The following is a 27,516-nucleotide window of genomic DNA, read 5'->3' as shown; positions in this document are numbered from 1 at the left end:
TATCAAAACCTATTTTACATCATTAATTAAAATCTGTTATTTCAGGCTGGTAATGAATTAAGTAAAGGAAATAGCTATAAGAGGCTCATAGGTCACATGGTCACCTGAGCATTTTATGCTCAATTTTACGAAACATGTACTGTGTAAATTGTAGAATTATTTTGACTTTTCTTTGGTAAGCCCAATATGAAGGAGTGTACATTTAGAGGCAAACACCTTAGTGCGGGTATTACTGTCTCATGACAGCATCTAGTTTACTCTGGAACCTTTTGGTTAAACATGATAAAATTCAAACTTGATCTGTAGTTTATCACTATAAAGGTACATAGCAAGTTTCAAATCAATTCTCAAAAGCATAAAGAAAAAAGTGCGGAAAATCAAGTGGGACAGACTGACAGACAGACAGAGGGACAGACGGACGGACAGACTCAGAGGAAACCTATAGTCCCCTCCGGTTTCATCGGTAGGGGACTAAAAATGGCATTCAAATCAATTTCATAGTTGGCTTAGAAAGAAACACTAAAATATTAATATTGCGAAGTGCAAGAATTGATTAAACAAATTTTTTACATAATAAATTGTGTTTTGTTTCGCACATATGAAAATGACCTTTCTTAATCTAAAACATGACTCTTGGATTGTGTTAAGTAACTAACTGTTAAGGACAGGTGATACAAACAAAAAAATGGATGTCTGGATTGGTATATATGTTTTGACCTATTTTGGTTGTAAGCGATTAGAATAATAAATTTCTAAAATATAAGGAAATTGTAAACTTTCCATGATGTTCAAAATCCCACCTTTCTGTAACAATCCTTATTAATTAATCTATCAACTCTTTGTCACTTTAAATCCAATTATTGTGAAACTTTGAATGAAAAATGAAAATCTATATATGCAGTTACACTTATTTACTTTACTTATATAAACATGACTTAAGTTGTTATTTTGAAAATTTTTGATAAAAGTTTGTTTGTATCATCTGTCCTTAAGAAAAAAAAGTGTACATACATTTTTTGCGAGGGCTTGGATATTCTCCAGGAGCCAAATTCATTGGTTTGCTTCCAATCAAGCCAGGACTGGAATTATCCCATGGATCTATATCCAATTCTTCATTTTCATTAGGATTCTGTACATATATATATAAAAATATATATAATTAAAAGTCTTTGTTAATCAATTTTATGTATCCTCAGTCTAACTGGTCATTTCATGCATTCTGCATCCAAAATATACGAGGGTTGATCCAGAAGTTCTTGAAATTTCATTCTAAAATTTTATTGTGATGTGATTAAAGCAAACAAAAGACATATCTATAAAGTAGAGCCATAATGCAACAATACTGAAAAAATTTCACCACATTCCAATTACCATTAAGGTCATACAAGCTTTCTTAACATGGAGAGTTCTAAGATCTGGGGAAAACTATGATGTAACTTCAACTTAGGTATGTCACGTCACATTCTAGGAACATCGCACCCTAACGTTCAAATCTTCTTAGAAATATTAAAGATCACTGCATTTTTTTCTCCATATCTGCCTTCAAGGAAAGTCTGGGTACCCATCTAGCACCCACTTTCATCATATTACGATCATTTTTCAAAAAACACTTTGTCATTCCATATGATGTTCCAATTACAGTGGCAATGTCAAGCACAGTACGTCGGCGGTCCACGTCCATTAAGGCTCTCAATTTGTCTACGAGGAAAGAAAGACCTTTCAATACGCGGCTAGACCTTTCATTATCATTGGAAGCTCTATTTTCCCTAAATTTTTTTACACCAATTGAAAACCAGTTGCTTACTGTACTTTTGGTCTGCCTGTATCACTAGTATATGTGTCAAAGTCGGAGTGTTCACAAAACTGATTAACTGACCGACTTTCAACATCATCTAACGATGTCATGATGATCAACAAATCATCAATGGAAAAACTAAATATCCAGTAAAATTGATAAAACTTTCACACAAAGATTTATAAAAGTTCAAGCAATTGTAATTATGACATCACTTTCGTTTTATATCACACTTAGCGCATTTTTTTTCACAGTGAATTTCAACAAGAGGCCCAATGGTCACCTGAGTACAATACAAAAAATTTAGAGGATCCATAAACTGATAAATGAAGCTTTGTTGCCCAAAAAGCAAGAAAAATAGTATGATTAGGATCAACAAAATAATTGGTCTAGTATCTATCTGTCCCCAATTTATCACAATTACCATGCAGACTATTAACAAAATGTCTATTTTTTATCTCCATATTATTACTTCTCACATTGGCCTCTCTTGGCTTTTAAAGAACATTTAAAAAGATATGTTATTTTTGTCTCATTTGTATTCATCTAGTATTTCCAAGTCTACCTGATCATTAAAACTATGAAAGTACTTTTTGTATTTTACAATAAATATTCTTGCATAATTCTCTTTTTCTATTAACCTTTCAAATACATTATTAACAGTAATTAATTATCAAAGGTGAATGGCAAAGGGGAATAAATTTGCTCAGCAAGAGCCCTGGCCAGGACCAGAACACTTGACTAAGTGGTCCAGGTGTTCAAAATTCTGGTAAAAATACCCTTGCATATTAAAACTTTTACTCTGTTTGCCTAAAAAATGCCAAGAAGCATAAAAGATTTTCAAAGAAATGCATTTTCACTATACATATTATTAAATAAATAAAGCCCCACCCTTACACCAGAGCATCTGACCCAGGGGCCATGAACTCACAATTCTGGAAGAAGCACCCTTGCTCATTATAACTATACACTTGTTTCTTTGCTTTATAACCAGTAGTAGAAAAAATATTTTAAAAGAAATTGTGCATTTTCACTGCACAGTCAATAGAGCCCCTACCTTTCACCAGAGCCCCTGACCAAGGGGCCATGAATTTCACAATTTTGGAAGAGGCATTCTTCCTTACCATAGCCATGCACTTCCTTTGTGTGAATAATACCCAGGAGCAGAGAAGAAGATTTTGAAAGAATTAATGCATGCAGTTCCCTATATAAACAATAGAACCCCGCCCTAACACCAGAACCCCTGGGCCATGAAATTCATAATTTCTGAAGAGGCAGCCTTGCTCTTCATACCTGTATACTTAGTTTATTTAATATCCAGGAGAAGAGAAGAATATTTTCAAAGAATTAATGCATTTTCACTATATCTATCAATACAGCCCCGCCCTAACACCAGAACCCCTGACCCAGGGGCCATGAAATTCACAATTCTGGTAGAGGCAACCAAGCTAATTATAACCATGCACTAAGTTAGTTTATTTAACACCCAGGAGCAGAGATGATTTTCAAAGAATTAATGCATTTTCACTATATAATCAATAGAGCCCTACCCTAGCTAGCTAACACCTAAAAGCCTGACCCAGGGGCCATGAAATTCACAATTTCTGAAAAGGCAGCCATGCTCATAAATATTTTCTTAGTTTATTTAATTACTACCCAGGAGCAGAGAAGATTTTCAATGAATTAATGTATTTTCACTATATAATCAATAGAGTCTCATCCTAACACCAGAACCTCTGACCCAGGGGCCATGGAATTCACAATTTTGGATGAGGCACTCTTTTCATCATAACTTTATACTTAGTTAGTTTGTTTAATACCCAGGAACAGAGAAGATTTTCAAAGAATTAATGTGTTTTCCCTATATAATCAATAGCGCCCCGCTCTTACATCAGAACCCCTGATCCTGGGGCCATGAAATTTATAATTTTGGAAAAGGCACTCTTGCTCATCATAACTATGTACTTACTAAGTTTATTTAATACCCAGGAGCAGAGAAGAAGATTTTCAAAGAATTAATGCATTTTCACTATATAATCAATAGAGCCCCATCCTAACACCAGAACCCCTGACCCTGGGGCCATGAAATTCACAATTTTGAAAGAGACACTCTTGCTCTTCATAACTATGTACATGTACTTAGTTAGTTTTTTAATACCCAGGAGCAGAGAAGAAGATTTTCAAAGAAATAATGCACTTTCACTATATGATCTATATAGTCCCACCCTAGCACCAGAACCCCCGGCCCTGGGGCCATGAATTTCACAATTTTGGTAGAGAGCTCATTACTTATTACAATCATGCCAACAGTTTGACTGCTTGATGTCCAGGAGTAAAGAAGAAGATTTTTAAAGATTGCATTAATTTTGGTGGTTTTAGCCACACCCCTCAAGCCCCAGGGTGCCACCTGGGACCATAAAATTCAAAATTTTAGTTCCCCTTTACCCATAGATGCTATATGCCAAATTTGATTGAAATTGGTTAAGCTGTTTCAGAGAAGAAGCTAAAAATGTTCAAATGTTAACACACAACGCACAATGACAGACAAAAACGGTTAGCAATAGGTCACCTGAATGACTCAGGTGACCTAAAATTAGAAATGATATAATGAACAAAGAAATGTCTCCCCCACATTTTCAAACGTTCACTTCTATGGCAACTGCCAAAGTGTAAAAATCATGAATTTTTAAAATATTTTTTATTAAGAAAATTTAACAAGTGTATATATTTTCACCTGTAATTTTCAATCACCTTCATTAAAAAAAATAAAATATAAAGAAATTCCACAAATTTTTGGATCAACCCTCGTATATAGCTTCAACTGCGGAATGTCCAATTAATGCAACATACTTTAACAACAGGCCCATGAGCCACAATGCTCACCTGAGTTACTATGGCTCTTCTGTTCTTTATCAGAAGATATTTTCCTTAAATATATTCCTATGTAAAATTGTTGCCCTACCTTACCCTCAATTGTCAACATTTAAACAAAAATGAATCTACACGACCTACAGATGCTTCTATATAACAAGAGGCCCAAGGGCCTTAACAGTCACCTGAGTATAACAGGGTTCGACATTCATGCTCGTCACCTTGTCATTTCCATCCTGTGATGATTTTTGACGACCTGATTTTCAGTCTGGCTCGCCCAAATGATGACCTGGGACGAGTTGGGAATATTCAACTATGATGTTTAATATTTTAAAATAAACTTTACAAGGCCTTGAAAACACTGTTTCCTGTAACCCGCCTCATGGATTTTTTTTCTGCCAAATCTGTGTTTGATCAATCAGCTGATATAATTTTTACCAAAAGTATTAAATTAAGTTTTATTTGAGATATAAAATATGTCAACCTAGTCAACAATCACCATAAATATAAAGAGTAATGATCATTTTTGTAACATATAGTATTCCCCCCCACAACTTTCTGATGTTCGTACAGCCATGTTGGGTGTCCACTGTAAACATCACATCTGGTTAATTCAGTCCAGGGATGTTTGACCCCCCCCCCTTTTTTTTTTTAGGCCTTTATGGTAAGTGAAAATGAATGTTTTAAACTAGAAACTTTATTTTGTGTCAATATGTGAGGTGAGATTATACATTACAGCTTTTGGCATTCCATAAATGTCTGGTTTACATTTTATAATACAAAAGCACAACTTCTGTTATCTTAACAAATTTTTAACAATTGCACATTTTTGTTTCATTTGATATTTTGTTCGGGCGACCTGAAATTCATTCGGGCAACCTGAAATCAGTACCAAGGTTGCCCAAATGGCGAGACCAAATTTTGACGAATGTCGAACCCTGGTATAATACAACAAATTAAAGGATCCATAAAGTATAAAATAAACTGATAGATGAAGCTTTGTTGCCCAAAAGCAAGAGAAACAGGATGATCAGGATCAATGAAATAATTATCTAGTATTCAGTAACAACTCATAAATTAAATTCTAATCTATATCCCCCATTTATCACTATCGCAAAGCAGACAAGTAACAAATTACAATGTATTAGTTCTTGTACCACTTTTAATCCCATATTGTGACCTCTCACATTGGCCTCTCTTGGTCTTTGAAGAACATTTAATGAGATAAGTTATTTTTGTCTCATTTTGATTTATTTATTATTTACAAGTCTACCTGATCATTAAAACTATGAAAGTACTTTTTGTATTATACAATATCATTTTTTGCATAATTCTCTTAGTCTATTGACTTTCAAATACATTATTTACAGTGATTAATTATGAGAAGTGAATGGCAAAGGGGAATAACTTCTCTTAGTAGAATACAAATTAATAGAGCCCTGGTCAGGACCAGAACACTTGACCAAATGGTCCTGATGTTAAAAAATCTGGTAAAAATATTCTTACTTTTATTCTGTTTGCCTTCAATCTGCCAAGGAGCAGAGAAGATTTTTCAAAGAAATAATGCATTTTCACTACAGATTCAACACAGCTCTATCCTAGCACTAAAACCCATGTCCCAGGGTCATGAAATTCACAAATTTGGTAGAGGTACCCTCATCATCATAACTATGCACTTAGTTCAAGAATTTCAAAGAATTAACACATTTTCACTATATTATCAATATAGCCCCCCCCCCCCCCCCCCCGAAACTCCAAAACCTGGGACCACAATATAAAAAAAAATTCTAAGAAGCACAATTGTTCATCACAACTTTGCACTTTGTTTATCAACACTAAGGGGCACACAGGATTATTACACAGAAATAATGCATTTTCACTATATTATCAAAGAAATTATGCTTTTTCACTATATTATCAATAGAGCCCCCGCCCCCCCCCCCCCCCCCCCCCCCCCCCCCGGGCCATCAATTTCATAATTTTTGAAAAGTCAAACCATGAGTAAGGAGTGTTAAGATGGTATTTACAAATGTGTCTTCTAAAAATAATGTACGTAGTAACATAGTAGTAAGCATGGCAAAACCTAGCTGCCTCATGAGCAGATGAGGGGCCCACCTTGTGTATGCATATCAATAAATTTTACTGCATTTCATTTGTTTCAATCTAATAAGCAGTTCCTATTTATCCTATTTTTACTATATAGGGCCAGAGGAGTTGTAAACATGTCTTTGCATAATTATTTTATCTTGATAAATATAATTCAGATGTCGTTTCTTCATTCCTTTTATTTCTAGGGTAAACTTTGTTACTATAACATTAGATATATGAAACTTTTATCATTTTAGATATGGTTTGGTTAGGTTAAATATTGTTTATACATGTACATTCTTTCCAAATAGTGTTGAAATCTTTAAAATTGACTCCTGAGACGTACAGTGTATTTTTCTTTAGTTAGGCCCTTGAAAAGAGGTTGTTTCTTTGCTTTAAAATATACCTTTAAAAATTGTTGGGGCGACAACATTTGAACACCTTTCTGGTGGAGGGCTCCTAATTTAGACTTTTACTCGGTACTTATGACCATTGATCATTAAGCATCAGTAAGTGATCTTTTTCGTGCCAACATCTACATGTATACTGCGACACTGGACCTAGGTTTTTTACAGTCTCATTCCACTGACCAGTCTCCATGTCCCACGTCGGGACCTGTGATTCAGAATAAGCTCCTGAATTACGTTGTGACTCCAAAACGAAACACTAGAATCACTGCTCCACTCGAGGCCCTTGACATTTTGTTTGTGTAAGAACTCGAAGATGATAGTAGGTTTGAAAAATAAAAAATATACTCGGATGTCCGATGGTTGAGTACATGTATTTACGAATCTTGTCTTTTTGTAAATATTCGATTTCAATAAATTTACGCTGGCCTGAGATATTTCACAAGTTCAAATGAATAATATTTGTGAATTAATGCACCATACGTGTTGCTTCATTTGTATGATATTCGGTTTAAAAATCGGTTTCTTTTGTTATTTCTTACTAATAAAGATGTTATTCAATTTTTCAGAATGTATTTTCAAAACTGCTGTCAGAAAAAAAAATAATTTATCTACCTACCTACCCAACTTGAGATTTAAGGGTCGGGTTAGGGGAAACAAAGATATTTTTAATGATGGCCTAGTGGGTTCCAGTAAATGTTAAACCAAGCCTCTATCTTTACTCCTCACTAAGCTATTAACAGTGGTGAAGGAGAAACTTCAAGAGTACTGTGCAACAATATATTCGAGAAGTGGTGTAAATCGGATGTGGATACTTAAAAATTCCAAGGAACTTTTGGAAAATTTGAAATACAAGATTTTACCAAAATCAACAGCTTAAAAACTTATGACTTTTCAACTTTATACACAACCATTCCCCACGATAAATTAAAGTCCAGGCTTTTTAATATTATTGACAGCTGCTTTTTCAATAAAAAAGGAACTCGTAAATATACTTACCTTGTCATTGGTCATTTGCAAAATTATTTTGTTAAAAAACATTCTGATTGTACACACAAATACTCTGAAGTTGACATTAAAAAGATGCTTGAATTTCTGATTGACAATATCTAGTATGTGGTTTTTGGAGACCAGGTCTTCCAACAATCTATTGGAATTCCCAAGGGTACCAATTGCGCCCCGTTATTAGCAGACCTTTTTTTGTATTCATATGAAGCAGAATTTGTCCAAAATCTTGTACGTGAAAAGAAGAAAACACTTGCTGTGGCATTCAATTCGACATTTAGATATATTGACAACGTATTGTCAATTAACAATGGCTATTTCCATTCTTATGTCGATACGATATATCCTGGTGAGCTTGAGATAAAAGATACCACAGAGTCTGACACATCTGTTTCATATTTGGATATTTTACTTGAAAAAGACGTTAATGGTAATCTAACAACAAAGCTTTATGATAAAACATGACGACTTTAACTTTTCAATTGTCAACTTCCCTTACTTATGCAGCAATATACCTTCATCACCTGCATACGGGGTATATATCTCTCAGTTGATTCGATACGCAAGAGCATGCTCTACGTATGTACAATTTCTAAAATGAGGTAAATTTTTGACATAGTTGATGAAACAAGACTATCAGCTGTCTCATTTAAAGTCATCATTTCGTAAGTTCTATGGTCGATACAATGACCTTGTCAGCAAATGCAATTAATCATTGAGTCAAATGCTGACCGACGTTTTTCATACTAATTGTTAGGCCATTATTTACACACTGAATTGTCGATGGATTTTTCCATTATTTCCCGATCATGACAAGGAGCACACGGCGGGTGTGACAGGGGATGCTCACTCCTTCATGGCACCTGATCCCACCTCTGATGTTTGGAGGTCTGTGTTTGCTCTGCTCCTATTTTGTATTGTTTAATGGACTTTTGAGCTTGAATAATGTTCGTTATCTCCATATATTTCATTGTTTAAATAATACCCAGGAGCAGAGAAGAAGATTTTCAAAGAAATAATGCACTTTCACTATATGATCTATATAGCCCCAGCCTAGCACCAGAACCCCTGACCCAGGGGCCATGAATTTCACAATTTTTGTAGAGGGCTCAATGCTTATTACAATCATGCAAACAGTTTGACTGCTTGGTGTCCAGGAGTAAAGAAGAAGATTTTTAAAGATTGCATTAATTTTGGTGGTTTTAACCCCACTCCTCATGCCCCAGAGGGGCAGGGACCGTGAAATTCACATTTTTGTTCCCCTTCACTCAAACATGCTATATGCCAAATTTGGTTGAAATTGGTTGAGCGGTTTCAGAGAAGAAGCTGAAAATGTTGAAATGTTAACGCACATTGCACTTCGCACGACGCTGGACAAAAACGGATAGCAATAGGTCACTTGAGTGACTCAGGTGACCTAAAAATGACTAATCATGGCCTTGCTGTTTTTGAGAAAAGACTTTTAAAGATTTTTTTTCATATTCTTATGTATGAGGGTTGTCCCAAAAAGTCATAGACAATGTTTATAACTTTGTAAACATTCGACCAATACTAACCAAATTTTGCATAGCCATAATTTATTCAATGTTCCATAAAAAAGTACATTTTTAATCATATATCTTTAACAGTAATAATATTATGACGATTCATAGGAAGGCCGATATGGTTTGTCGACGCACGAAAAAAATCCGGAATAATTTACTCATGTAACTATTCCAATTGTATTTGTTTCTCTGGTAATATGTAAAACATCAAACTCAAATTTATATATCAGTAATCTTAGTATGAAATATTCACATAAATGGCATCAGAGACAGAGGATTGGTGTTGTTATTTTCAAAATGTTGTTAGAATTGAGTTTGCTGTAAATGCCGTTGTCAAACACCCTAGCGGCGCATGGGGATGTAATAAAATTGCTTCAAATGTGGTTTGTCCACTTCAAAAATGGAAAAAATGATACAGAAGTTTCATAACACACTAGAACGCTAGTAGAGAAGCTTTTTAAAAATGGTATTAATAAGAGATTCTAGGACAGTTTTTACCACCGTACCAAAAATAGTTACGCCTACAAGAAGTAGAATACTGTTAAATTCAAACGGTGAGGAACGTTATGGGTCACTATTAATGTCAAACTTTGTGTATTCTCTGCTACCTATATGTACAATGTAAGGCGACCTTTTGAGGACTGAAATTTGGATCTGATTAAAGATAGAACTATGGACATTGGTTAGTTTTACTGAGTCTCTCAGTCAACAGTGGTTTTCCACTTGAAAAAATAATGAGAAGCTTAAGAGATGAATGTTAAACACACGGGACAGCTAGTATACTTAAAAATCATCATGTCATTATAAGAGACGTAAGTTACATTTGCTTTCATGCGCCAATGTACAGAAATTTAATTCAACAAAGAAAAACAAAATTATTTTCCCTGTCTATGACTTTTTGGGACAACCCTCGTAAAACTGAGATTGCCCCACTTTACCCAGGGGTTATGATTTGGATATAATTACCAGGATATTTTCTACATTAAACAGACTAATGATGGCTTTGTTGTTCTTGTGTTCTTGCATCAAATGACAAACTTTGAGGAGTCTAAGCCAGTTACTATCTAAAATACTTAAACACAGCAATGAATTCCAAAAATTGGTCATGGTGATCTACTTTTTGGTTGAAATACCCCAAGGACCAAATGATGCATCAACTGACAAAGTTTGATGATTCTAAGCCTCTGTTTATTTGAAATACTTTGATATTGCCTTTAAGGATTGTAAAGTTGCTTATTATGAAGCATAAGATAACACGTGTGATTGGTTCTAATGCTACTTTTATTCTGACTAAACTTTCACACAGAGTAAAACTTTCCCATGCTTTTCAATTCATAATATAAACAACGTTGGCTTTAGCTTCAGAAACATAAACAGTGTAAGCACTTTATGGCTAGCTGTCAGATTCAATTATAGATAATGATTTCAATATGAATGGTTTTAATGAACATTACATCCCTCCTTTCCTTTGAATTTAAATCTTGATCATGAAATTGATGCTTATGAAATTAAAAAAATGTAAATACTTTATTTGTCAAAGTCTTTCAATATAAAATTGTCACTGATATTTATACTGTCCAAAATGCATATAAAATGTTTGTTTTGTTTTAAAATGAAAATCAGTCACTCACAACATTTTCACAGATCTAATTGATACAATAACACAAAACTATACTACTCAAAACAAGCCAGAGGATTATTATGCCTCTCAGCACAACTTGTTGTTTTTCACTTTGCAACATAATCATCAAGGTATTTCGGAGGATTAATATGTTGTCTCAAGTTGTATCGCAGAGTCGGCGGGCTTGATAGGTCATCTGAGGATTTCACATCTGGTGCGTTCGGCTCTGTGTTGTTTATTTCTACGTCATTACTTTGATGATCAATCGGCTCTGCAGGTTTTACCTCTTTAAATGAGCTCGAGTTTCTGGTGACAGTTTTGTTGTTGTTTGTTGCTGTTATCATTGATCCCTTCTTGGCTATAATTTCTAAAGGCTCAATTTCATAAGGCGTAGAAAGTTTATTGTGTTTCTTTTGTTTTACAATAACTTCGTCGCCTTTCTTCAAATATTATTGTTTGGCGTTATTCTTTTTATCTGTGTAATATTTCATCTGTTGTTTTCGCTTTCTATCTTGTTTCCATATTTCTGTCTTCCTGTTTTTCGTTGAATGTGTGGATTTTCTGGAAGTCGAACTTTTATATTCCTCCCGAATAATGCTTTCGCAGGTGGGACTTTTGTTGTCGAGTGGGGCGTCGCTCGGTAATTCCGAAGAAATCGGAAGATATCCTGTTTCCAATTGCGACTCTCCGCATCTGATGTTTTGACTACTTTTCCTATAGTCCGCATAAATCTTTCAACTTCTCCGTTTGCCCTCGGCCATAACAGTGTAATTTTACGGTGTGTGAATCCCATATATTTCGAAAATTCCTTGAATTCATGACATTGAAACGGGGGACCATTATCTGTTTTTACAATGTCCGGAATTCCATGAGTTGAGAAGATCTTATCTAATTTCGTCATAGTTGACTTAGCTGAAGTTGAATGCACGATTTCCATCTCTTGATATCTCGAGTAATCATCAATTACTACAAGTAGATATTCTCCAGATGGGAATGGACCACAATAATCTACACTTACTTCTTCCCATGGTTTGTCTGGTAATTTTGACATTTTCAAAGGCTCTATGTTATTTGCGGGAACAGACGCTAGACATGGGATACAAGATTTACAAAGATTTTCCACCATCAAGTCGATTCCAGGAAACCAAACCTTTTCTCTCAGCAACTGTTTCGTCTTAACAATGCCTTGATGTCCCTCGTGAGCTATATCGACTATTTTCCTCTGTAAGGATGATGGAATCACAAGTCTAGAACCTCTTAGAAGAATTTCTATGTCCTCATATTTGCCAATGCACAGTTCGTTTCTTAGTTTGAAAAATGACTGCATGGACACATTTTCAGATTTATTTTGCCATTTTCCAGTCCTCATGTTATGAATTGCCTTCTGTAAATTGGCGTCATTCAACGTTCCTTCCGCTATTTCCTTCAAAGTAACAGTTTTTGGAACTGCATATTGCGCAACGAAGTTGACAAATTCTTCTCCTATTTTCTCTTCTTTTGACCCATTGGTTTGTTGATTTGGATGTCTGGACATATAATCAGCTGGGTTGTCAATTCCTCGTTTATACCTGACTTGAACATCATAAGCTTGTAAACGCAAATGCCATCTTTCAATCCTTGCAGGCGGTTTTGATTTAGGATTGTTGAATATGCTTTCTAGTGGCTTGTGATCAGTAACTAAAGTAAATCTGGATCCATATATGTATAAGTGAAAATGTTCACAGCTCCACACAATAGCTAAAGCTTCTCTCTCCGTTTGCGAATAACGTTGTTCTACCTGGGTAAGTGATCTGCTTGCGTACGGAACAATTTTTCCTTCCTGGGAAAGGATAGCTCCAAGTCCAACTGGGCTTGCATCAACAACAATTTCAGTAGATTTATTCTGATCATAATATGACATAACGGTGTCACTAGTAAGCGATTCTTTTAGCTTTTCAAAAGCCAATTGCTGTTTTGTCTCCCACTTCCAATTCATATTCTTTTGTGTCAGCATTCGTATTGGTTGCGTAACTGTTGAATAATCCTTTATGAATCCAGACAAGTAATTTGTCATCCCGAGAAAACTTTTCACTTCACTTGTATTTGTCGGACTTTTTGCTGACTTGATTGATTGAACTTTAGCAGGGTCAGCCGATATGCCATCTGCAGAGAATATGTAGCCAAAAAATGATAACTTTTGTTTGTTGAATTCACATTTAGGTCGGTTTAGTGTTATGTTACGCTCTCTCAGTTGTTCCATAACTTTTCTTAGACGCATATCATGTTGCTCTTGTGTCTCTCCATATACAATGATGTCATCACTCATATTCTTGACTCCTTGTAGACCTTGAAGTGATTCGCTGACAGTCTCTTGGAAAATTTCGGCAGCTGATGAAATTCCAAAATTGAGTCGTTTGTATCTGCGCAGTCCTACGTGAGTCGTGAATGTTGTTATATACCTTGACTGCTCTTCTAATTCGATTTGGTGGTATCCTGCATTCATGTCTAATTTTGAGAATATTTTGGCTCCATTTAAATCATGAATGATGTCATCCACGGTAGGTGTGATGTGTCTTGTCCTTTGGATCGCCTTATTTGGTAACCGCATATCCACGCACATTCTTATTTCGTCCGGCTTTTTCGGTTTTGGTGCTACAACGATTGGTGAAACCCAGGGTGTAGGGCCTTCTACTTTCTCGATGATGTCGAGTTCTTCAAGCCTTTTTAATTCTGCTTCTACTTTTTTCCGTAAATGAAAGGGTATCCGTCGGTGTGGCTGAACAGTTGGTTTGACACTCTCATCGACATGAATTTTTACCTTTACATCTTTTATCTTTCCGATTCCTTGAAACAGGTCTGCAAACTCGTCACACATTTCACCCACATCTGTTGACAAGTGATTGATTGTCGGAATTATACCTAACTCCACGGCACTTTCGTATCCTAGAAGTACACCCGATTTTCCTTTGAGCAAATAGAATTTTCCAGCAGCTATTTGGGATTTAGTTTCGATGATTGTAACGAAAAATCCTAGTGTTCTCAAGTCGTTTTTGCAGCCATAAGCAAAAATCTTGGTACTTGACTTTCGCAAGTCAGGTTTTGGATGGAGTTTGGAAAATGTGGTTTCATCCAAAATATTTACACTGGATCCTGTATCTATCAACATTTGAAACTTTTGGCCATTTAGCACGACATTTGACTTTGGTTGCTTAGTGGATTTGTTTTTGACGCTGAATACATATTCGTCATCTTCCTCAAAGCCTTGAATCTGTTTGACGTGTTTTCCTTTAAACTGGGGTTTTGATTTGCAAACGGCAGCGAAATGATTTTTCTTGCCACAGTTATTAAGGACTGTCCATGTGCTGGGCATTTTGTTTTAAGATGAAATTGACCACCACAGTTATAACACTTAGAACTTTGCCTACCTTGCGCTTTTGGTTCCGAGTTCTGTCTTGGTTTCCACTGAGAAGTTCTTTGTCCTGTCCTTTTATGGTGTATCTTGTTCACACTGGAACTATTATTGTTTTCAATTCCTGATGCTTGTTTTTCTGCCAGTTCTAGAGTTCTCGCAGTTTCTAACAGCTTATTTAATGTCATATCTTCACTGAGCGCTTTTCTTCTTAGTTTTGATGAAGTACAGCTCTGTATGATTTGAGACTTGATTTCACTATCATTGTCTCCAAATTCACATTTTGTGGTGAGTTGTCTCAAGCGGGTATGGTATGTGTCCACTGTTTCACCTTCTGATTGCTTTGTTTGTCGGAAAACATACCTCTCATATTCCTTATTTACTTTCGGCTCAAAGTAGTTTTTTAACGCATCTTTGACTTGGTCATAATTTTCCTCATTCCCAGTATCTGACAATGTGTCGAAAATATCATAGACTTCTTCGCCGGCGTAATGGAGTAATAGAGCGCGTCTTCTCTTATTGTCTGTAATTTTCATTCCAACGAATAAGTTCTCCAGACGTTGTACCCATTTCCTCCAACGTGTACCTATGGCTCCCTCAGCATGGACAGGAAATTTAGGAAAGACTGGTAGCCCAGATTCTGCCATTGTATAATCCTTAAATTTGCATACTATACTACACAGAATTTAAAGAAATCCTCGTCGCCATTGTAAAGTTGCTTATTATGAAGCATAAGATAACACGTGTGATTGGTTCTAATGCTACTTTTATTCTGACTAAACTTTCACACAGAGTAAAACTTTCCCATGCTTTTCAATTCATAATATAAACAACGTTGGCTTTAGCTTCAGAAACATAAACACTGTAAGCACTTTATGGCTAGCTGTCAGATTCAATTATAGATAATGATTTCAATATGAATGGTTTTAATGAACATTACAAGGATATCCACTCTTCAGTCTTAGGAACGACATAATAAAATGTTGATATTTTTACCCCATAAAAGTACAAAATAAATGTTTTGAGGAAATTGAATTTCCTGTAACCTAGCCATAGATACCAATGTTATTTGCATGATATAAAATCCCCCAACTAAACGAGTCTTACCTTTGTTAAAGCCCGAGATAATAAGCACCGCCTTCAGATTTACCTGGTTCGTATACCCCCATCAATCAAGTGAATTAAGGTCCATCATTGGGTGCTTGAAACTGATTGACATTTAGTTACTAGCCCCTGTGTATACCTTGTCCACCTTGTTTGATGCTCGTGGAGACCATCAAATTAACTTTCGGTCTTTTCATGTTTACCGCATATACAGACTGTATAACAGTGCGATAAAAAAGATGTAAAAAATTTTAGCTTGATAATAAATATCATGAGATTTTTTTTTTTTATCTCATAATGATTTATTAAACATGCTTTGTATAATAACTTTTTTAAGAAGTAAATTTTGATTCAAAGTACAATATGATTAGTATATAGGTGACTGAAATCTTGTTTTCACTCATAGAATAATTTCTTGAGACATTGCGAAAAATTACATTGAAAATGGAGAAGAAGAAAAACTACTAACACAATGCTTTTTGCGTATAATGGATAGCGAGAATGAAAGCAAAATGTCTGGATCAATAACAACTTTGCCTGGACAAGGCATTGAGGATTTCTTTCTTTTTTTACCCAGCATTTCTCGCTATGTGGGTTGTTACCTCCTCACCGGGGTGTTAAAAATATTTTTGAAAGAAATACATATGTTAATATATATTTCGTTTTTTAAATTGTTTTATTATGATCTAATTTTACTTATATATCATATTCTTAACTCTATGAAAGCATCGTTCTCACGAATTTTTCACCATAGGACACATAATTTGCTAAAAATAGGACCATGCGACTTTTCATAGTTTCATACAGATGGGAAGTACAGTACCCGCATCGTTATTCTTTACAGGATACACGATACGATAGGATATACGCACGATACGATAGGATAAACGCACGATACGATAGGATACACGCACGATAGGACAGGATACACGCACGATAGGATAAACGCAAAACACGATAAACGCAAAACATGATAAACGCAAAATACGATAAACGCAAAACACGATAGACCTGATAAACGATCTACACGATAGGATAAACGCAAAACCTGATAGGATTGTCTCAAAATGCGAAACGTTTTTTTGACAAGACGAAAAGTTTCCTTTTTGATATACTGTAGTATGATAATTTTTATTACGTACAAAGCCGCAATTCGAAATGATAAAACATTTTAAATTTATCGTGATAAAACATTTGAAGTAATGATGCTTTGTAAAAGATACTTTTTTTGTCATAAAATTGATCATCATCAAATTCAGACTGTAATTATTTTAAGATTAATTCCAGACCACTCTATGATGGGAATTAGGCGATTTTTTGTGTAATTATTATAAAAATGCCGAAATTCCATCGAATCGTTAAATTTGAATTTTGAGTCGTTTAATTACGGAAATTTTTTTTAAATTTGTTGGTGGCTCAAAAATTCCGTAGACTAGCGAAGTTTTACACCCAAGTGCAATAAATTCACGAAACGCTATAAATATATTCATTATTTTAACAAATAAATTATGAAATTCATAACAAACATTGATTATTTTTACAGATAACATGTAAAAAAAAAAAATGAAATATTTGGCTTCAATATCTTTTGCTAGAAGTCTGCGATGTATCCAAAATCGGCTTTAATAACTTGTATTTAAAAACTCAATTTTTACGAAAAAAAATTACTAGTCATAATTTAGAGGGGAAAAAATGAAAAATTATTGTTATAATTAATTTAAAGCTAACGCCTTCTCCTCCAAGTTTTTACGAATTTTCTTTAATTTTTATATAAATTAATTTAATATTTTTTTACGTTTTAAACTTGCTGAAATTGCTAGTTGCATTGAGACAGACTGTGCACTGGACTGTGACTAAATAATCTATCCTATATAAAATACATATGTCACACATATCCCGTGCACATACATGTAGAAATTATTTATTCCAAGTACATACATTGTATATGTATATATGAGGAAGGAGACCGGCCGAAAGAAATCGAATTTATTAAAAATTAATAAACGTCACTAGATCTGTCATCATCTATTAATCGAAAAAATCGCATTTCCATTCTTTTGTATTTATTCTGGTATTTTTAATGTTATAGGCCTGTAAGATTAAGAAGGGAGCACGCAATCATATACCAAAAAATGATACAGTATACATGTACTAACTTGTGTAATATACAGTAGAAATATAATGCTTATATAATATTGCCCATCTACAATAATAAAGTCTTTAGCCTCTTTTATTTGCTTTTCAAAACATTTCTTTTTAGACCCCCCCCCCTCCCCGCAGCCCCCAAATGAGTGGTATTGCTTTCTACGCGTGCTTGTACATGTATTATATGCATTTACAATAACAGAATTTGTATCTATATAGACACGTGTATGCTAAGCATACAATGTATGTGAATATATTTATTGGGTACTTAAACTTTGTATTAAATAAATAACATTGAATGATTACATACACTTGTTTACAACATACTAGAACACACGCAAAAAATAAATAATAAATCGATTTCCACAATATGAAAGTGGACTTTCGGATTGAACAATTGTCAATTATTGCTATTAGACTTTGTATTGATTGCTATAAAACTTTATCTTATATAGGACAACATCGGCAAAATTAGACAAAACTTTGTAAATTATGAAAATCTTAACCCCACTTAAGGCACAGTCAGCGGAGAAGGGGGAGGGGGTCCATAACCACTCAAAAAAAAAAAAGGACCGATTCAAATAGCCAAAATCAGAAATTAAATAAATGAATAAATAAAATATATATATTGACTTCTTCAATATAGTCATGTATTAAATGGAATCGATAAACACTAACAAAATTAAATTCAAGGTATTTACCAGTCTTGAGAGTATCACGGCAGAACCGGGCGATTTCTTTTATTATTATTTTTTTTTCATGTATCTTTGAGACGCCTTTAAAAACGACACACAACACAGAAAACCCGAAGATCCAGAAGTACAGGTACTGTAATAGTACCATAAGCGCAGTTTTTTTTAATTTGATCACACCAATCACTTTTATGACTGTAAACCTATAAAAATTACATAAAAGTATACAAATGAACTAAATCAACGGAGTTTGGAGGACAAACCTCGCCTATATTTTATTTGATTCAATTATTCAATTTTTGATCTGTAACGGAATTGTACATTTACCAATTTTCTTAGTATAAAATCTTTAATTGTTAATTAAGTGTTGTTCATACAAATTATTTACAATATCCAGAAAATAAGTAGATGCATTTCATTGAAACCCAGTAGGAGTCAAGGTAAATACTTGACACCAGGTGAGAGAGGAGTTCAGGTATGTCTTCGTTGAATACACACGGGCCAGTCATCTTGGGGAAGGGGGGGGGGGGTCTTGACCTGACAAGAAGACCGTGTACTGATTAGGCAGGTACATATAGGTGTCAGTTCTCTTGTCACGGGGTGCGTCCACCTGTCATTTAGTTACGGTATATTTTAGTTCATTTCCAAGCCGAAATAGGTAAGTTGTATAATAAAAATTAGTCTGGTTTTGTTTATCTATTTATTTATTTTGTTTTTGTTTTTTTTTTTAATCTCTAAGTGCAGTAATTAAATATGAATGGCAAACATCTATATTATAACATATAATTATCGGATGATGAATTGAATGGAGCATGTTCATGTCTAATGAATTGTCATTAAACTTGTAGATAAACATAGAAACAAATAAATAAAAAAAAAAAAAATAATAAAACAGAACAACAAAACTTGCACGCATAGACAAAATTTATGTTTCCGTTATTGATAAAAAAGGATAAATCTAATAAAGATGCTGCTATTTTCTTTTTTATTCATAATTTTTTTTTTTTTCACATATACCTAATGTTTTATGTTCCTATAATTATCAAAACAAAGTTAATAAACATCTTGCTTTTGTGACTCTGACTGTATAAAGGGATTTATTTATAATATTTTTATCTTTGACAAAAATATTTCTTACATGTCGACAAATTAAAAAAATATAGCGAATGATTAATAGATCGATTATTTCATGTCCAAAAATAGAATTTGACATTCGATTTACGCTTTCTACTTGGTCACGGTACTTGACGTTTATTTATTTATTTATTTATTTTCTTAAACAAATATACCAGAGTTAGAGTATTAATTTCTCTTTCTGTTCAACACTTAAATTGATCCTAAATAAATTTACAAAACGAAAAAATGAACTCGAGATATCTCGGGTGTTTCTCTTCAAGGTAAAGATAAAAAGCGAGGGTTTCCGAATGCACACGATAAACGCAAAACACGATACACGATAGAACCTGATAAACGATCTTCACGATAAACGCAAAACCTGATTAACAGAAAACACGATAGAAAACGCAAAACCTGATAAACGGAAAACACGATACGATAGGATACGATAGGATACACGCACGATACGATAGGATACACGCATGATACGATAGGATAAACGCACAATAGGACACGATAGAATTGTAAAGAATAACGATGCGGGTACTGTAACTGTTAATATTGGCCGTGATCGAGGCTCAGATGCTACGATATTTACGATCCATTTTTAAAAAAAAAAAAATTGAAATGGACAAGAAGGATGAATATCTTACTTAAAAAAAATATACCTAACGAAGAACTCAACCCATTGCTACGATGTCTTAAGGTACACAGATTTTTACAAAAATCGATGGGATTTTCGTTTGTTTGACATTAGTTATAATTATATGAAATTATGGAATTATACAAATATTAGTTATTACATGTACTAATGATATTTTCTATCGATGTAGAGATCTAATAATTTTATTTCCCAATGAAATGTAAGCCAAACAAGCTGTACAGGTAATACTCATGGACTTCCTGTGTATACTGTTTGTGTATAGGGATTAGAGCTCTGCACGGTCTGCACGACTGTCAATGCCTCGGAGTACCGCGCATGTAGAATTAAGTCCCTCGCCTTACCTGAGAAAACCATATGGTTAAAAATCTTGGCCTTTAAAGGTGAAGTCTGGTAGGGATTCTGTGAGTCATATAACACTGAAGGGATTAGATGAGATGCGTGTTGCGCATGTCCAAATCAGTACTTAAAAGCTTATCAGTGTTTAAGCATCCAATCGAAGTAACATAAGTATGAAGTCACCACCAATGAAAAAGAACCAGGAAGGGAAAAACAATACTCTGGCCCAAGTGTTGGGCATCTGATCCCTTCAGTGGTTATATGACTCACAGAATCTCTACCTAACTTCCCCTTTAACCAAGGTAACACTTGTTTAGTTGGGGGATTCTGTTACGTCATACCACTTCACGGGATCATATGAGACTTCAAAGAGATGCTTGAACACAAGAAAACAAAAACAAGTAAACAGTAGCATCCACCATTTATTATGCAGAAAACCTCAAGACATACATGTAATCACTGACTGTACCCCAAATTTACTTTTTCATCATCAGTTTATATGTATATGTACAACACTGTATCTGATACAGAACATCACCAATGTCAGAACATAGAAATAGTATCAATTATTCAAAACAGCTTGTTGTTATAATTCTGCATCTTTCTTAATAGGTATTTTATAAAACTTAGCAGATGTCTGTGCATTTTACCAACATGCAACCATTAAAATATTATCAACTGGTATACAACTTTCAGACACTCTTGTAACTACATGAGGCTGACCTTACACTATGTGATGCAAATTTAGTAGGGATGTCAAAATATTTATTTTCCTTAGTCTATTATTCGATTACATTTCCAACGATAGTCGAATATTCGGAACATTTTCTGAAAAAAAAAAAGAAGAAAATTTCAAACTTCTCTGGTACATAACGTATTTATAACTTAGAAACCCTTTTAGGCATAATAAAAAAATATGTTTGTTAACGGTTGCCCGACCGACCCTATAATTAATCGCCAAACCAAATTTTTTTTCGTCATAAAAATCCAGGAAGTCACTCACTGGTCAGTTAAACTTTTACATGTATCTTAAATGGTGGTACCACCATGCATTCAAGATCTCCCGGCATGCATCAAACATTGTCGCTATGCTTCCTGCTATGCATGAATTATTAATGGTATACAATTTTTTAAGAAGATGATTTACTTTGAATGTTATCAGTTATTAAAGCTGAACATGCTTCGTAAAAAGAATCTGTCCGCCATATTCGATAGGACTTTCGCTATATCTGAGGGCCCCTATATATAGAGCTGCTCACTTGTTCACTGTTCAGTGTAATCAATTGTCACTGGTGTGGTCGGACGTATGCAATTCAGCACTTGGTAGTGCCAAAATAACTGTGTGCTTCTTCTAATGCAGGAGAGTAAGATACCAAAGAGATTTACAACAGTTGCACTGGTCAGTGCAGTATACAAACAAACATAAATATGGGTGAATTACAAAAAAAAAAAGACCAAACGCATATTTATCAACCCACACTAAAAATACAGGCAATGAAAATAGATTTCTATGTCTCAGCATATGTCTTTAGATAGTGTCTAAATACCTGCCAAATATCTCATTGATATCTCAATTAACAAAAAAGTTATGCCCAAAAATGATGCTAAAATTGTCAGGAGTGCAACACCTTTTTGTGACGTCATTTTGAAATTTCAGTATTTTTTGGAGATCTGTGAAATAAATAATAATGCTTTATGTTGAAAATAAAGAATTTCCTGATAATATTCAAAGTATTGAGCTTTAAATGTGGACTGTAGTAACTTTTGTTTAATCAAGTTGTGGTCATGGCTGATGTTTAAAAAAATGTTATACCATGTCAGGAGTGCAACAAAAAAAATGTAGTGATGCCAGTGATGTCTCCTAGTTAAGGTCTTCCGTCTTCATGGAAGACCTTATAGTGATTCTACTGTTTCTTATTAAGGTCTTCCGTCTTCACGGAAGACCTTATAGTGATTCTACTGTTTCTTATTATTATTATTCTTCTTCTTCTTATTTTTTAGACAAATTTTGTCCAAGCAATATCTCGAGAACTATTCAGTGGTTTTTCATCATTCTTTCAGGGATAACGCGCAAGTTAATGGCATTGTTACATTTAAAAGAATTTTGGAAAAATTCGCTTCCGGTTCCAAGTTATGGACATTTTTCTGATTTTAAAAGGAAATAGTTTCCGCGGGATATCTAAAGAACAACTAAAGATATGAACTGGAGACTTGTTAGAGATTATAGAACATGACTTCTAGATGTGCAAATCGACCTTGATTTTCGTCATCAGTACTTCCGGTCGCTACCGGAAGCAAATTAAAAAAGTCGAATTTTTCAACTTTTCTGCTTTTCAATATTTTTCTATGATATTTGTAGGGTTAATAGAGACTCTTTTAAAAATGATAAATATATAACTTGTTTTAAAATTGATAAATCCAAACTCTAGAGAATTTTTATTATTGTCTTTTTTTTAGACAAAATCTTCTGCACGCAAATTCTCGAGAATTATTCAATGAATTTCTTTGAAATTTTCAGAGATAAAAGATCTTTGTATCAGTTTTATATGAAATTCCGTTTTTTGGTAAATTCGGTTCCAGTGCCGAGTTATGGACTTTTTCTTTTATTTTAAAATGAAACTTTGTCTGTGAGTGTTTTCAAGAATGGCTAAAGATATGAACTGGAGACTTGTTAGAGATGATAGAACATGATTTTTAAATTGTAGAGGGGACCTTTTCATGCGTCGTCGTTACTTCCGGTCGCTACCTGAAGCGAATTTAAAAAATCGATTTTTCCTACTTCAATATTTTTCTGTAATATTTGTAGGGTTAAGAGAGCCTCTTTTCAAAATACTAAATATATAATTTGTTTTCGAAATGATAAATCCAAACTCTAGATATTCGTCATTTTCACTTTGAAGCGGGAGTCCAAATGGCGAAATGGTTAGCGCGTTGGATTTTCACGCTGACGACAAGGGTTAAATCTCCAGTGTGTCTGATTTTTTTTTTTACCACTTTTTAGCTTCAATTTACGTTTTCATTTTCAAAATCGGACGAAAGACCTCTCATTGCTCGCAATGAGTTTCTAGTTATTATTATTTTTCTTCCTGGGTACTTTTTTTGTCCGTGAGTGATCTCCGAAACTATACATCCGATTGAGTTGGAACCTTTTTAGGGTTAATAGGAATGTTATGTAGATTTGCAGAATGAAGGTCATTTTGCGCGCACGTGCATGCACGTGCGTGCGTGTGCAATGAGTAAAATGACCAATATACTTGATATAGCCATAACTTTTATATCTTTTGATGAAATACTTTGATACTCAGAATATAAGGATATATAAATAGTGTAGACAAGATGACATGGTCAGAATGCACATGCATGCACGTGCCCGCATGCGCATTGATTAAAATAACCAATACAATTGATATAGAATTAACTTGTACATTTTATGATGAATTGCTTTGACACTCAGAATATAAATATATATTAGAAGTGTAGACAAGAAGACTTGATCAGCGCACACATGCATGCAGGTGCATGCGCGTGCAATGAGTAAAATGACAAATATACTTGATATAGCCATAACTTTCAACTCTTTTGATGAAATGCTTTGATACTCAGGATATCAGGATATATTAATAGTGTAGACAAGATGACATGGTCAAAATGCACATTCATGCACGTGTGCGCATGCGCAATGATTGAAATAACCTATACGAATGATATAGACTTTACTTGTATATTTTTAGATGAATTGATTTGAAACTCAGAATATAAATATATATTAGAAGTGTAGACAAAATGACATGATCAGCGTGCACATGCATGCATTTGCATGCATGCATGTGCGTGCGCGTGCAATGAGTAAAATCACCAATATACTTGATATAGCCATAACTTTTACATTTTTTGATGTTATGCTTTGATACTCAGAATATATAGACATATTATAAATGTAGACAAGACGACATTGTCAACATGCATATGCATGCACGTGCGCAGGCATGCAATGCTAAAATGACCAATATACTTGATATAGCTGCAACTTTTATACTTTTTAATGAAATGATTTGAAACCCGAAATATGTAGATATATTTATAGTGTTGACAAGATGACATGGTCATCATTGACATGCATGCACGTGCGTGCGCGTGAATGTGTAAAATGACAGATATACTTAATATAGCCGAATTTTTTTTTTTTTATCTTTTAATGAAATTTGAATATAAAGATGTATTAAAAGTGTAGTCAAGTTGACATGGTCATTTTGTACATGCATGCCTGTGCGCGCGTGTGTAATGCGTAAAAAAACCCAATATACTTGATTGCCTTATTTAATGAAGCTTACAGGGAATAAGACACCATAAGGAAGTTGGGGAGCGTTTGGGGTACATCTGTAACGGTCCCCGTTACAATTAACACTAGTTTATTTTACAATGGACATTGTAATGAAATTTCTCCTATACTGAAACCACTTTAAGTGACCTTATTAAAATAAATTTATTTGAAATCCTTATGATGAAAAGCTCTAAAGCTCAAGCGAATTTTTCTGAGCTACTACTAATAATAAAGCCCATAGTCCACAAGACACTCGATTTACCTTTGGTCATGTTCTGAAGGTGTTTAAATACTTGTATTTCCTTCTTTATCCCCATTTACCAATTTTGACCCCCAGATTGTGACCACACCTTAGTCTCAAACAGTTTGTGATTAAATAAGAATCCACAGATAATGGGATGCTTCAAAATGAATATGACTAAAAAGGCCTTGATGTTCTGGAAAAAAAGTTTTAAAGAATATTTTTCTCCTTTATACATGCCTTAATATGCAAAATTTGATACCCAATTTAGCCCTGGTCCAACCAAAGAAACCTTAAAAATTTGAGAGAAAAAAAATAAATCCACACAATATTAGAATGTTTGGATATCAATATATTTATGATTTACTGATTGATTATGTCTGTTTTCATATCTGTACAATGGTGCAAGAATGAAAAAAAAATTTAGACATTCCTAGTAATAATTGTTAACATCATTTCATATATGTCAAAGAAATTTATGCAAAACACTTACTGCAAAGTTTTACAAACTTAATCCCCAAATAAGTGCTACTAGTATTTCTTTTTCTCTTATACTCACCACCCTTCATCAGTTGTATGTAAATAACTATTTTTTTATTCTTTACAGATATCATGATGTCAGATAGTGAATCTCTGCATTTGTCTCAGTCCACTGCAGCATCAAATTGGTCAGATATGCAAAAGTCTTTAAGGGAGAAGTACAATGATGCAATGCAAATGTTGACAAATGGCCACATGGAATGCCTATGCTCCCAAGTAAGCCAACCTCTGCAGGACTTGCAGTACTCAACAAGAGCATATTATGTGCGTCATGCAAAAGCTGCTTTTGAATATATTTGTGACATCATTGCTCCTGGCCAGAGTCAACAACTTCTTGATGAAGTGATCAACAGCTACAAAGGCTCAGCCATATTCCATCAAGATTCAATGACAGACACAGTAATTGAGGCATACAAGAAGGCTACAGATCATACAACTCGCACTCAGATTCTATCCCTAATTGCAAGTAAATATAGCAAATCCATACTGTTGAGGATGATTGAGGGTTTGACAATCCACCATATAGATGTGGCAAGAAAACAAGCAGCTACCTTCTGGCCTGGACATTATGTTGCACCACCTAAAATTGTACGGATAAGAATTTCAAAAGGGCGAATCCAGCACTTCATAGAATTCATATCAGCTCCTATGTACCTCCAAACAGTGGGTTTTGGTTCCAAACACTTGAAACTCTCATCAGGATTGGAGGTCAAAGTACCTAAAGTAATTCGCACAATGATTGCATCAAGACTCATCAATGCATACATGGCATATTGTCAAGACAATGAAATTGCACCACCATCAAGGGCAACTCTATACAAGATAGTGAAAGTTTGTGCAGCTTCACAGTTGAAGTCATTACATGGTATTGACAACCTTGCGAGTGAAGGGGAATCGGGAATTTCCACCATTTAGAAAGCATTAGAAAAGTTATCTGAAGTGGGACTTCATGACGGAAAAGTGAAAGACTTCAAGAATCAATTACAAGCTGTAAAACGGCATCTGAAGAACGAATTCAAAACACACCTCAGCACAAAAAGCACATGCATTGAACATTGCATGCAATATGCTGTATCTGATTTAAATAAAAAATAAACACACTAAATCATTGTCATAAAATTCAAGTAATTCCTCCTCAGCTTCACTGAAACAACAGAACAAGTTCTTATGTAATTTTCACTTCACAATTCTACTCTAAAGGTCCCAATGCTTTTGGTCAGGAGTGCAACAAATATGTTAGAATTATAAATCATCCAATAAGAATAAAAATATAGAAAAAATGATGAGTAGTATTTTTCTGGTGGGTTACTGTGTTTGTCCTCTGAAGGAAAATATGCTATAAAATATATTTTATCTTCTAAATATACATTTAAGCTAGTTTTTTGGCATAAATAGGGAGTAATTCCAGATAAAATGCGAATTTTAAATACATTCATCTGTTTTGATTATGAAGTATTGGACTATAAATATTGCACAATTTCATTACCACTTGATGTTGCCAACACTTTATGAATTTTTGTGTTTTATGGTTTTAATTTTAAATTTTACTGCCCTCAGGAGTGCAACAAAACTGCTTTATAAGTACCAATGCTTTTTAACTATCTTTACTAAAAAATAAGTTGAAAAAAAAATGTTTGA

At 34.2% G+C, this 27,516-nt stretch overlaps 1 protein-coding gene across 1 annotated transcript in view; it reads right to left on the bottom strand.

Annotated features, from left to right (window-relative positions):
- The window catches only part of LOC133191008 (protein bicaudal C homolog 1-like), a 524,664-nt gene that overhangs the window by 72,789 nt on the left and 424,359 nt on the right, over nt 1-27,516 (bottom strand). Inside the window, exon 16 of the mRNA XM_061326674.1 lies at nt 1,012-1,129. Coding sequence (XP_061182658.1) covers nt 1,012-1,129 — 118 coding nt within the window. The remainder of the gene's footprint in view (nt 1-1,011; nt 1,130-27,516) is intronic.

Source organism: Saccostrea echinata, unplaced genomic scaffold (assembly GCF_033153115.1).
Source record: "Saccostrea echinata isolate AGI-Se365-2 ecotype Australia unplaced genomic scaffold, CSIRO_AGI_Sech_v1 ptg000022l, whole genome shotgun sequence".
NCBI lineage: Eukaryota > Metazoa > Mollusca > Bivalvia > Ostreida > Ostreidae > Saccostrea > Saccostrea echinata.
This window is presented reverse-complemented; position numbering and strand designations above follow the sequence as displayed.